Raw genomic sequence first — 13099 nt, 5'->3', positions numbered from 1 at the left:
GCCCCTTTTAGAAATGTTGTTTCCTTGGTGGTACCTGTATAAGCATGAAGCCCTGGAGTCCACCCCCACCCCCATTTCCTTTCCACTTGGGCAACCTCCTCCCAGCTCCGCTAGTCTCCCAGTGCTCAGGGCTTGGCTTCTGAGGCAGCTTTCAGTCTGCAGCCGCACTATGCAGCCCCCTGCCCTCAAGGTGTCCCCCTTAGTGGGGCTGTGCTCAGACCCGACCCGTCTATCTGCTTGGGTACTACTGGGTCCCTCAGGTTTGGAAGCAGCAGCCTTCCTGTCCCACCGCATTACCAGTCTCCTCCGTTTTCCTGGGGCAGACAGTGCCCAGCTCCCTAGGGATTCCCATGATCCAGCTGGGTCCTTGTCAGTTCGCGATCCTAGACTTGAATTGTCCTATGGATGGTAAAGCCCAGGCCAACATTCTGGGATGTTTTTCTTTTCTTTTATTTTTTTTTTTAAAAAAAGCCCCTAAACTCTACGGCTTCAAGGAAGCGCCAGAGAAACATAAGTTCATTTCTGTACACGTCGTAAAGCAAGAACTCAGTTCCCACGACCAAGGCCTGGCCCTCCTGTGGGACCGCCTCTCTGCTGCCCCAGGCCTGGCGTTAAGGCGATTCTGTCCCGTGGGCCCTGCACGCAGGGACACGGATCACGGCCGCCCTGGTACTGTGGGGCCCATACCAGTCCCTATGCGGTGACCGTCCCGCGCTCCGCCCCGGCTTTGGTGCAGCATTGTGGAAGTGCACGCGCCTCCCCTTTGGTGGCTGAGGCCTCCCCATGTGACACCCATGCCCCGGGCCTGCCCCCCTCGAGAAAATGGCCTTTGGATTGAGGGGACAAGCTGGACTTTATGAGCTAACAGGGGCGCAGCAGGGACGGCACAGCGCTTCTCTCCTGGGTTTAAATAGTTAATGCTCTCGAAGGGGATGATGAGACACGGGTGTAGAGATTTCCGCCAAAGTCCTGTGTGAAGGAAGGGACCCCAAGTCCCGAAAGATGGTGCCTGCAGGTGGGCCAAGGAGCCCCACACCACCAAGGACACTGCCAGTTTCCTAGACACCCGCCTGGGGATCTTGAGCGGCTGCACCCACCCTCACTTATGTCGCTGCAGCGATTTTCTCTTTCTCCTCTTGAAGAAGCAGCAGCACCTGCACGGGTGACAAGGGTGGTGATGCGGAATGTGGGAATGGTGGCCCAGCGGTTGATATAGGGCAATGGGGTAAGAGGTGGTGGTGATGGGGTTAACAGTGGCCAGCACAGGCAGCCTCTCAGCCACTGCACACCCTGAGCCTTACTTTGTTTCATCTGCCACCTCTACTTCTGCGGGGGCCGCGATGGGGGCGTTGGAGTGGCCCGCGGTGGGGTCGTCTGTGTTCAGCTCTCCATTAGTGGAGTTGAGCGCCTTGAAGAGCAGTGGTTATCAGGCTAGCACCTCTTGCTCTCTGACAAATGTCACAGGAGCCTCCACCCCTCTAGGGTAGGGCCCCACGCCTGGCTGGCCCTCACCTGGTTCTTGGTGTGGAGCTGAGCTTTGTCGCGATGTGGTGGCTGGGAGGGCACGTCAGGGTGGACGGTGCCGATGGGTGTCGGCTGCGAGAGCGGATGTCAGGACAGGATGGAGCCGCAGGTGTCGCTGCAGCCCCAGGACAGTTCCTGACCCGCACCCTGGCCCCAGCCGCCCCTCACTGTGGAGAGGTCGGCCCCTCCCACCGAAGTTCCCACCCACACCCTACTGCATAACCAGGGTCTGTGTCACCACCTGCACCCCTTCAGCTGTGAGCATCTCAATCTGAACCCTTCAACTATGGGGCTCCCAACTTGGGGTACCTCTTCACTTATAGGGGTACCCATGCAGATTCGCCTATGGAGATGCCCACCCAGTGTACCCCTCACACACCGAGTCCTAACCCGGAGCTCTCACATCACCTGCTCGTACCAGGGGCTTGCCGGCCCAGTCATACTCGTAGTCAAACACGTAGCCGCTGCGGTCAAAGAGGTCAGTGAAGAGCTTCCTCAGGTAGTCGTAGTCTGGCTTCTCAAAAAAGTCTAGGCGCCGCACATAGCGCAAATAGGTGGCCATCTCCTCTGCAGAAGAGGACCAGGGGCGTGGTCACATGGAGGAACCCAGCTTGGAGGATGGCTTATAGGCATGGCCACATGATGGGGCAGAACTAAGGGGGTGGGGCGCAGCCACTGGCTCCTTACCCGGGAAGCTCTCACACAGCACCTCGATTGGTGTGGCACGCTTGGTGTCTCCAATCTTCTGGTAGCGCTCCTTCAGCGTGTCTGCCTGCGCGATGTGACCTTGGTCTTAGCCGGACTCAGCAACCAGCGTCCAAGCCCACACCCCATCCCCGCACTGGAAAGGCCATACCCACCTTGAGCCCCTGCCAGGGCAGACTGCCGCGCAGGAAGTACATGAACATGTGTCCCAGCGCCTCCAGGTCATCCCGGCGGCTCTGCTCTGCGGGGACAGCACGGGTTCAGAAGCAGCCTCCCTGGACCCCGCCCCTCTTCGCCCCTGCCCGCAGGGCTGCTCACCTTTGCCCAAGTGCGTGTTGATGCTCATGTAGCGCGCAGTGCCTGTCAGGCTCTTGTGCTCGCGATATGGGATGTGCTTCTTAGTCTCAGGGTCGATGTACTCCTTGGCCAGCCCAAAGTCGATGATGTGGATGGAGTGCTGCCGCTTGCTGCCCGGCCGCCCAACCAGGAAGTTCTCGGGCTTCACGTCACGGTAGATGAGGCTCTTGGTGTGCACGTACTCCATGCGCGTGATCTGCGAGTGAGCTGTGTCAGGCTGGGGCTCAGTGCCTAGGCCCAGCCCTGCTCACCCCACCCTGCTGGCCCCAGCCCTCCACACCAGCTGGATGGCGATCATCAGCACCGTCTTCAGCGTGAAGGTGCGGTCGCACAGGTCGAAAAGGTCCTCCAGGCTGGGCCCCAGCAGCTCCAGCACCATGGCGTTGTACTTCCCACAAGGGCCGAAGTAGTAGACCTGAGGGACGCCCTCTGCGAAGGAAACATCCATGCTGGGTGTCCGGAGCCACTGCTGGCCTAGGAGTGCTGGCCCCGTACCCGAGTCCGCCTCACCTGTCGTGCTGAGCTGCTTGTAAAAGCGGTACTCCAGGTGCAGCTGTGGGGCCCGGGACTTGATGGGCTCCTGCGGGGCAGAGAAATGTTACCCAGGCCCTCTTCCCAGCAAGGGCGCAGGGAAGGGCAAGGGCAGGTAGGGCACACTTACCAGCTTGATAGCCACGTACTCATTTGTATACAGATTCTTTCCTGGGGAGGCAACAGAGACTGTCAGGACTGTGGCCTACCTAGTCCAGCCCACCCAGATCCCAAGGAGGCAGTCTCCTCCTCGGAGCACAGTTCCCAGAAGCCCGTGGAAATGAATTCCCTCATGTCAGCTGTTAAAGTGCTTTTGGCCACAAACGCCAACTGCCTAGGCATCCCAGGCACTACACCCTCTCCACTTGCATGCAGTCATGGGGAGATGCCTCCCTGGGACCCAGTGGTCACAACATAGCCCATCCTCACTTTGGAGGCAGCCCCACAAAACCACACATACTACCAAGATGACTGGTTGAGAGGACGTAATGCTCACTTCCCATGCTGCTGACCCCACCCTGGTAAGTCAGCAGTAGGCTCAGCCCCAGTCAGTCAGTCTCTCCTTGCAGGCAGGGCTCCCATCTGCTGTCTGAGCACAGTGCAGGCCTGCTTCAGCATCACTAGTCACAAAGACCATCTCCAGGGCCACCCCCAGCGGCTGTACCTGCCACGCCTGCAGGGAAAGGCCCCGACTACTGCAGCAAGTAGAGCCACTGTGATGGGATCTGTGGCCAGGTTGTCTACAACCACCTCTGTCCCCAGTCAAAGCCAGCCACCAACTTGTAAAGAGTGCCCCCAGGCTGAGGCATAGCTAGCCCTTTGGGGTGGTCTCCATCACTCTCTAGCAGTCATGGACATCAGCAAGCAGCCTTCTCTGATACCAGGCCAAGTTCAGAGCCCACTTGTAGCTGGGCCCGTTTCTCTCTGACAGCGATGGCTTCCCACCTCCTGTGCTCTACCAGGGTATGCCAGGTTATATAAGGTGAAGCACCATGAAGTTTCTTCCAAGAGGTTGGCTCGGTGACAGTCCAGGTCACCATGGGTCTGGTCTCTACCCTACACCCTGCAGGCACCTCAGATCTCCTGGGGGAGCAGCCAAGGACTGCCCCTTGCAAGGGAGGTGGGGCCTACACAGTGTTAAGCCAGCTCTCCTCTAGGAGGGTTTATTCAGGTCTCTCTGGAGCCATGACTCTCACATGTGGGAAGTCAAAGTTACCCAAGGAAGCTCAAGTCTCCTCGGCTGCAGCTGCCAACACCTGCTTATGAGCAGACGTCTCTAACTTTAACCACCTCAGGGTCACTCTTCTTCTGTGGCCACCTCCCCTGGGGTTTTCACTGATCCAACCCTGCTCTACCGCTGGCCTCTCCCCCCCCCCCCCCCCAACCTGAGCCAAGTCCTTGAGAGAGCAGGTTCCCTGTGCTAGGTACTGGAAGTCTTGAAGGATGTCAGAACTGGCAGGCCGATGGTTCAGAAGCCCCTGTCATGTAGGTACGGCCATTCTGAGCCCACAGTTTACAAGTGTGCCCTATCTTAGTGGAGAGCACCTTCATGCAAGCTGCCAGCCTCAGTTCAAGCCCGAGCTCCCAGAATCCACAGAAAGGAGAGCAATGAGACTCCCCAAAGTTGTCCCTGACCCTCACAGGTGTATGTGTGTGTGGCATCTTTGTTCCTCAACATACACACATTGAGATTTTTTTCTTAAATGTGCTAGGGACTGGGGAGACAGCGCAGTGGTTAAGAGCACTGGCTGCTCTTCCAGAGGATCTGGGTTCAGTTCTCAGCACACACATAGTGGCTCTCAACAATACCTAATTTTAATTCTAGGGGACCAGGTGCCCTCTTTCAGACACCCCAGGCAGGTACACACTGCAGCAACATACACACAGACAAAACACCCATACACATAAAACAAAAATCTAAAAAAAAGTGTATGGGAGGGCTAGGCATGGTGGCAAACACCTTTGATCCCAGCACTTGGGAGGCAGAGGCAGGCAGATCTCTGAGTTCTGGTTAGCCAGGTCTACAGAGTGAGTTCCAGGACAGCCAGAGCTACACAGTGGGACCCTTTCTTACAAAGAAGAGGGAGAAGGCACACACACAGGGAGTGTGGCCCCATAATCAGAGCAGGAAAGCTGCACAGACGAAGGGCTTCGACTTCCCAGTTTCATCAACAATTACTGCTGTGCAGATCCAAGGCGCTCAGTGGCCCAGCCAGCCAGGTCACCAGACCTCATAAGGAGTAGGGGTGGGGTAGAGGGTGAAGGTTCAGGCAAGGAAGCAGCTCACACTCTGAGAAATTAGCACCTTCAATGCTCACTCTGTGTGGGGGCAGGGAGAACAGGGAGACGGGAGACAAGTTCTCACTGTGTAGCCCAGGCCTGCCTCTTAGGAAGAACACCGACCTCAGCATCCTGAGCACTATGAAGCTGGCTCTCAGCTGAGGCTGGAATCCTGGCCTGGCTCCCACCAAGCACACCTTACCCCTGAGGTGCTAGTTCTAACCTAGGTTAGGGTGTAAATAGCTGACGGAGACTCTGAACATCAGCCGAGAGGGAGCTGGCCCTGCACTCCAACAAAGGTCAAAGTGCACAAGCTGGTGGCACAGGCTCCACTCCTAGCAGGGAAAACAGGAAGCAACAAGCACTCACACGCAGCTTCCCACAGACAGCTCCTGCACAGGATGCAGTCGAACCCTTCCAGGACTCAACACACCTAAGTGCCCGCACGGGATCTGTACCAGGACATGAGCCGCCTTAGCTGCCTGAGGACAGGACCCCAGGAGGACACTACAGGCCATGTGCACATGCGTGCATGTATCAGGGCTGCACTTTCTTTTCTTGGTTTTCTGAGACAGGGTTTCTCTGTGTAGCCCTGGCTGTCGTGGAACTCACTCTGTAGACCAGGCTGGTCTCAAACTCAGAGATCCATCTGTCCTATCTCTGCTTCTGATTGTTGGAGGAATTAAAAGCGTGGCCATAATGGCTGGCTTCAAGGTTGCAGTTTGATGTCTTACTGTGTAGGAACCATCTTTGAGCTGGGCCTTAGGAGACACTGAAGCCATGGGCTGCAGGAAGAGGGCTCAGAGGCCCAAGGCCACAGAAAGTGCAGCCCTGTCACAGGGCTGCAGAGGCTCTGTACCAGGACAGGGCCTGTGCTGGTCTGCTGTCCCCTCAGTGTGACCAGATTCTGTCCTCCACAGACTCTGTGGTCCTCACTGGCCCATGATCTGGTTTACCATACAGCCAAGCCTCAGGCTGGGGGAGGGAGGGCAGTGTGGGCCCTGGGAGCACTTCCCTCACAGGACCACTCTGAGCAAGGTCTGGGATCTGAGGTGCCTGATGGGTACCCAGAGCCGGTCTCCTCCTTCCTCCTGAGGGGCCTAGTGATGGACAGGGGACGAGATACACAGGACTCACCTAGGCGAAGCTCCCCGAAGTTCCCACAGCCTATCTTCTTGCCGACTCGGAAGTTTGGGCCCACCATCAGGACCCCTGAGCTGGTCCCCGAACTGCGGACGCCGTGGTTGCTCCGACTCGTGCCGGTTTTGGACATTCTCCTGCCCTCCTCCAACTCCCCCTTCCCTCCTTTCTTGTCAAAATCCATAAGTTTGTGGTACCCTGGCCTCTCCACGGTGACTCTGCCGTGAGATCCGAGTGCGAAACCTGAGCTCGCGCCCGGCCTAGTACACCATTGCTCCCGGTGGCCCCTCGGCTCCCGGCTATTGACACCCGGGTACGCTCACAGGCCGGACTGGGGTGCTCATCTTGGTGGCTTCAGGGTTGCTTGCAGAGAGAGAAGACATTCTGCCAACAGGTCCCACTGCCTTAAATCTTGTGGTGCCCAGCTGTGAAGAAACAGAGGCACAGGTTAGAGGGCAGAGTACATGGACTGGTACAAAAAGGTCTTTGCAGGTCTCAACAGGATTGGTAAGATCCCTGCCTGGAGGGTGCACCTCTCCCTGTGGGAAATGTCCATGCCCTGTCACCCTGGGATAGGCCAGAGACCACAGCAACGGCTCCCATGGTATGACCAAATGGAAGCTGAGAGCAGTTAAGAGACTGGGGTAGATGGCTTGGATGGAGTGGCTGTGTGCCCCAATTTGCTACCAAGTGGCAGAGCAAAGGACACTGGAAGGCTAAAGCCAACAAGGGGGATCCAGGTAAAAGGTGACCCACAGTCTAACCACACGACCAGCCAAGATGAGGAAAGTGGCAGATAAAGAGTGCCCACATAGGGACAGGAGCAGGCAAAGTGACTCCAACTATGCTGGGTGAGGGGCACAGCATGCATCACTGGGTGAACAGGGAGGGGCTCTGGAGGCCCCAGGCAGTGAGCTCAGCCCCAATGCCCTGGCTTTTGCCAGGCCATCCACATATGGGCACTACAGAACTGCCCACAGAAGGGCAGACAGAACGGGGAAAGATGGGAGGCCTGGAGAATGCAGCACATTCCACCCCCAGTTTCACCCCCTATCGCTGGATAGGAGAGAAAGGAAGAGAGAGGGAAGAGAGCTAGATCCCTAAATCTAACTTCTTTCTTTCTTTCTTTTTTTAAAAAAGATTTATTATTATATCTAAGTACACTGCAGCTGTCTTCAGATACACCAGAAGAGGGCGTCAGGTCTCATTACAGATGGTTGTGAGCCAACATGTGGTTGCTGGGATTTGAACTCAGGACCTTCAGAAGAGCAGTTAGTACTCTGAATCACTGAGCCATCTCTCCAGCCCCCCTAAATCTAATTTCTTTCCTTTTATTTCTTCTTTGAGCAAAACCACTAACAAACCAAAGTCAACCCCCGAAACGGCCAACAACCACTGACTGTGTCTTGGGGCCCTCACATTTAAATACCTCTCTGAAGTCTCCAGAATTCCAAACATCACACAATCACAGAAACTATCTGCAGCTGGCAAAACCACGCCTCCACTAGAGCACTAGGCAAATCAGTCTGAAGCAGCCCCATGTCCCCACACCTGGGATTAAAACAAAAATATAGCCTTCAAAGAAACCAAATTTCCCGATTTCTCATACACACGGTGGCAACACTGACCTCGCTGTCTGACTGTGTGGACAGGTGTCATTTATCAAGACTGTCCCATTTCAAATCAAAGCCTCTCCCTGAATAGGTCCCAGAAGTCCTTCTGTCTCTAGCTCCCTGGCACGGGGACTATGAGCTTGGGTAGTCATACACTTTTGCTGGCCAACAACTCACTGTGTAGCCCAGGCTGCCCCCAATCTCATAGAGATCTGATGGTCTCTGCCTCCTGAGTGCTGGGACTGAAAGTTTTGTGGGTGCTGGGGTCTCACCCAGGCTTGGGTTCAGCAGACACCTGTGCAAGCTTTGCTCCTGGACAAGGTTGTACTCTGCAGCCCAGGTCAGCCTTGGGCTGAGTTCTTAGGTTCATGCTCCCACAGGCAGCCATGCAGGGGTATGTGAATGTGTGTGCTCTCGGGCACATCTGAAGGGTGAGACCTGCTGCCCAGCCCAGTCTTGCAGCAATTCCAGCCCCACGCATGGGCAAGAGAGGGCTTGGGGTCCTGCCCTCTCCCGGCACCCATCTGGGCAGTGATTTGGGTGCTCGCTGTTCACACCCATTTCTCTGCTGGGCTGTGGCTGCAGTGAGTGAGAGGCCACAGCGGCCATCACGCCATCCCACTGACAGTGTTCCCTAGACCTTGACTCTCCTGCTAGGGAATGAGGGAACCGGCAGCCTGGCTCTGCAGTGTGAAAGTCCAACAACCTCCTTGAGCATCAATAGGGACTCTCCTCAAAATAAAGGGGACCCCCTAGAGAAACCCAGGAGGTATGGGGCCCTCTTCCAGCTCAGATTCATACTACAGGAGTCTTGACCCTATGGGGTTCATGTGTCCCACAGCAGCCCTTACCATGAGTCTCTACAGTGTAGACAGCTAGCTATACCACAGCCCACCATGGATCTGCACCTCACCTAGGACACCCACAAAAATACCCTAAGACAAGACAAGCCATTCTCAGGTCCCATTCTTCCTCACCATGGAGCTCAGGGGGAGGGGCTCTCAGAGATTCTGCACAGTGTCAATGGCTCACCTGCTCCTGTCCCTCTCTCACCGGGACACATCATCACATCAACAGCACAGGAGCTGGAGGAAGGCACACCTGAAGACGGGCTCCATAAGGTGCCAGCACTGTGGCCTTAAAGATGAAGAGGAAACAGGTATGGACTGGGGTCTGCCCAAGGACCTGTGTGGCTTCTGGGTGGGTGCAGATGCAGGAGACTGGCAGGGCTATGCCCAGGCCAGAAGAACCTGGTAAAGGTTACAGAGCAGAGAAACACACCTGCCCTTCACTCTCACCCAGGTATCACTCAGAACAGCCCCTCAGAGCCTGACACATGACAACCTCCTATGGCTTCTCTTCCATTAGGAAGGACTAAGAGGGCATAGTACACTGGGTCCCATCTCTAATACAGAGACAAAACATGGAGGTGCACATTCAGCATGCCAACATGCAGGAGGATCAGGAGTTCAAGGCCAGCCTGAGCTACATGAAACTATGTTCACAAAAACATCAAAGGTCAACAAAACGATGGCTCATCAGGGAAGGCTGCCTGGGCCTTGTCCCCAGGATCTACACCGTGGAGATAACGGATTCCCAGTTATCCTCTGACCTCCAAACACATGGGATAGTATAGACACACTACCCTTATGTGCACTAAATAAACATAATGAGGTTTTAAAAACTCCAAGCACACAGGTACACAGAGATGTTCTCAGGATCTAGCACCCTGCCTGCAGCATCCCTGCATCCATCTGAAGGCACCATTCAGGGATAGAGACCAGGACGCTAGTGTCACGTCAGGGGGATCAACTCACACACAGGGAAGGGTTAAAGAGGGTTGGAGGGTTTGGAGCCAGCCCCTCCCAGCACTTGTGTCCTGCTACAGAACTGCACACACCTCAAGTCTCTAGACAAGACATCACCTGGTGAGTGGGGTGTGCCTCCCCATCCCACAGTGCTCAGTCTGTGCCCAAGTGCACCCTTTACCACCTACAAGTAGAGAGGCCACCATGAACTGGGTAAGGGGGTATGTGGGGCAGTGGCATCAGAAGACCCTAGAGTGTGGACACCTCGTTGTGTCAGATCCAAGGACCAGCAGAGAGATGTCAGCGCCAGGAAAGCGAAGCCACCTGCTCATCACATACCAGCATTGAGCACCCTAGGTCACTAGAAGCAGCAGGGCTTCTGAGGTTTGGAGAGAAAGTACCCAGATGGTGCTTGGCCCCTCAGAGTCCCCAGCAGCAGAGGACATCATCCTTTGTTCTGGGGAGGACAGGGATGGCCCACTGTATCATCCTCAGCCTGGATGGATGGCTGCAAACTATGTGGCATGCAGAGCTGCCCACACAGGCCCAGTAGCCCACCTAGGATGTGCGGAGGGGAAGACCCAGGTGGCAGACATGTGCCGCCACAGGCAACAGCAACAGGCAGCACGTGATCTGTTGTAGGGGCTCAGGCCAGCTAGGATGTGCACAATGGAAATGGGGCACCTGCAGGGCCACACTGGTGGACGACAACAAACGAGAGGCAGAGGAAGTGCTGCCCACATCCGGAGTGGACATGGCAGCCAAGGAACACCAGAGAGTCACCTGTGCATCTACTGTCCCCATGCATCCTACAATACAGTTGGGGACACTACAACAGGCACTGACATTGTCAGCCCACGGGGCAAGGGGAGGTGGCTAAGCCAAGGAGGCCATGAAAACTGCCACAAGACAGGGCCATGACTGTGTAGAACGGTGGGCACGACCCGAGGTCACCATGACCACCCAACACATGGACCACTCCTTATCGATCACAGGAGGTGCCAGGCTGACATGGGCTATGTAGCCATCAGCAGTGCCCAAGAGAGTGAGCAAGCACACAAGAAGGCTGTCACTCCAACATGGAGGGCCAAGGAAACAGGCAACCCTAGTTCCAGGCAGCTGTGCTGTCTCAGGCACACCTGAGCATGTGTGGTGTGACCTGAGACCCCAGAGAAAAGGAAAAGCCTCTAGCCCTGGTCCTAGTTGAACCCTGGAGCTAAAAATAGAGCCTTTGGAAGGAGGGCAGGGCTCCCTTGTCCTAAATAAACCCTCCCTGGCCTGACCCACAATGCCCAGAGCCCGATTCTTTCCCCAAGTGAGGCTGTCTCCAGAAGTGAGCCCAGGCTCAGGGGAAATGCTGGGCTGGCCTGAGTGAAGCAAGGCCGCAGAGCCAGCTGCATGGTGCCCACTGCTCAGGGAGCCTGCTGACAGCAGGCTGGACTCCCACCAGAGACACACAGCCCTCCTTGCAAGGCCCCAGCACGCACCTGCCCTGTTCTTTTTGGGGTCCCCCATCTTGCTGGGGCCCTGGCTGCTCCTCTGCCAGAGGTCCCCAAGTCCCTTCTCTGCATCTCCACTTAGTGATGTCACAGTCCCTGGCTGACGTCACTGGCAGTTCCCAGGCTAGACCTGGCACCCGCCTAAGGGGACAAGCAGGGTCAAAAGCCACCATGAGAAAGCCCTGCAGTGGTGGGATTCTGGGCTGCAGGCCCAGCTGTAGCACACGAGGACTTCCAGCACCGAGTATCCTGGAAGACAGCTGGAGAAATCTGGGGATCAAGCCAAGCTAGGAAAGGAGCCCGATCAGAAAGGGGCTGGTGCCACCTGGCCAGTGGGCAACAGAGCTGTGCATCAGGTCAGGATATGAAGACCAAGAGATGTGTGCCATCCCACAAGGATGATGGCAATGGCAGAGAGAGACCTGGAACGCACTAACACAACTTGGGTCAGCATTGACACAGGACAGCACATGGACCGACAGTGCTGCAGCCCAGTGCCTGACAGCCAGTGTGCACTCTGTACATCAAAGAGCCACTACCCTGCTCTCTGCGCCTCTGATGAGCAGACGTTTCCTCAGCATAAACCACAAGAAGGTGAGGACAGGCAAGAGCACTCAGCACATCTACTCGCCAATCAAATCACAACGCCCACACTAGAGCAGATGGCGTCCCCCGGAGACACCAGGGTCGGAGACTGAAGACCTCATACCCTCTGCACCAATGTGGGTTGCCATAGGTGATGTGGGACCCAAAGCCTCTATGGGCCATGTCTGGGGACACAGGGTGGCTCAACATGGTAACATGAGGGGGCCCAGCATGGAATAGAGGACCAGGGTGCTGCTGCTCAACACCCACAGAGCCTAAACCATGCAGTATCTACTGCAAAGCCTAGTAGGGAGCCAGGTACAAAGCTGGCCAAGGGGCCTGGTACCACGGATGTGTGGAAAGACACGCAGTGGGGCCAGTGAGCACACATAAGAACGTGCACAGCCATCCACCACTGACCATGGCCTAATGTGCTAGCCTCATCAATAGCACACAACAAAGTATAACTCAGCCACAGGTCCCTACCCAGCAACAGATCCTAGGGTCAAGGGGGGTTATCCACTGGGAATTCTGGAAGTGTCACCAGAAAACTGTTGATTTTCTTTTTGAAACAGAGTATATAGCCCAGACTGGCCTTGAACTTGCCTCCTGCCTCAGTTCCTAAGCACTGGAATTACAGGTATGAGTCAGGGTAGACTGATTTATATCTTCTGTGTTTGTATTTGTATGTGTGTGTATGGGGCGGGGGGCTCATATGCCAGAGGCTGGTGTCAAGGACTCTCCACCTTATACTGAAGCCGTGTCTCCCTGCTGAACTCACTTTAGCTACCACAGCCAGCTCAGTTTGAAATGGGTCCACAGGAGGTGAGAGTGCCCGGGCCGGCATCTAAGTGAGCACTAGAGACCTGAGCTTAGGCAATCATTTGCCCACTGCCTCCCCCAACACTTATACCCAAGCTGGCCTTGAACCCACCATCCTTAGTTTTAACATTTTAAACTGAGGGGTGAGGAGGGGAGCCCAGAACTGGCTATTCTTATATAGGTGAAGGTGACCACAAACCTTAACTGAGGGGACAGCTGTCCAGGAGGCACCTCC

General features: G+C 55.8%; 1 protein-coding gene across 6 annotated transcripts in view; it reads right to left on the bottom strand.

Annotated features, from left to right (window-relative positions):
- Positions 1–404: 404 nt before the first annotated feature.
- Positions 405–13099, bottom strand: part of Csnk1g2 (casein kinase 1, gamma 2) — an 18096-nt gene continuing 5401 nt past the window's right edge. Inside the window, exons 1-12 of one of the 6 annotated variants that reach the window (NM_001159591.1) lie at positions 11446–11520; positions 6535–6962; positions 3248–3288; positions 3097–3166; positions 2867–3015; positions 2548–2782; positions 2385–2470; positions 2212–2296; positions 1943–2091; positions 1513–1596; positions 1302–1408; positions 405–1154 (exon numbers count right to left, since the gene is read on the bottom strand). In NM_001159591.1, the coding sequence (NP_001153063.1) occupies positions 1100–1154; positions 1302–1408; positions 1513–1596; positions 1943–2091; positions 2212–2296; positions 2385–2470; positions 2548–2782; positions 2867–3015; positions 3097–3166; positions 3248–3288; positions 6535–6721 (1248 nt within the window). In that variant the 5' untranslated portion in view covers positions 6722–6962; positions 11446–11520 and the 3' untranslated portion in view covers positions 405–1099. Of the gene's footprint in view, positions 1155–1301; positions 1409–1512; positions 1640–1942; positions 2092–2211; positions 2297–2384; positions 2471–2547; positions 2783–2866; positions 3167–3247; positions 3289–6534; positions 6963–11445; positions 11521–13099 lie in introns of those variants that run through there. The other 5 variants (XR_003948572.1, XM_006513011.2, XR_001779401.1 and 2 more) reach the window with 5 other exon arrangements.

Source organism: Mus musculus, chromosome 10 (genome assembly GCF_000001635.26).
Source record: "Mus musculus strain C57BL/6J chromosome 10, GRCm38.p6 C57BL/6J".
Taxonomy (NCBI): domain Eukaryota; kingdom Metazoa; phylum Chordata; class Mammalia; order Rodentia; family Muridae; genus Mus; species Mus musculus.
This window is presented reverse-complemented; position numbering and strand designations above follow the sequence as displayed.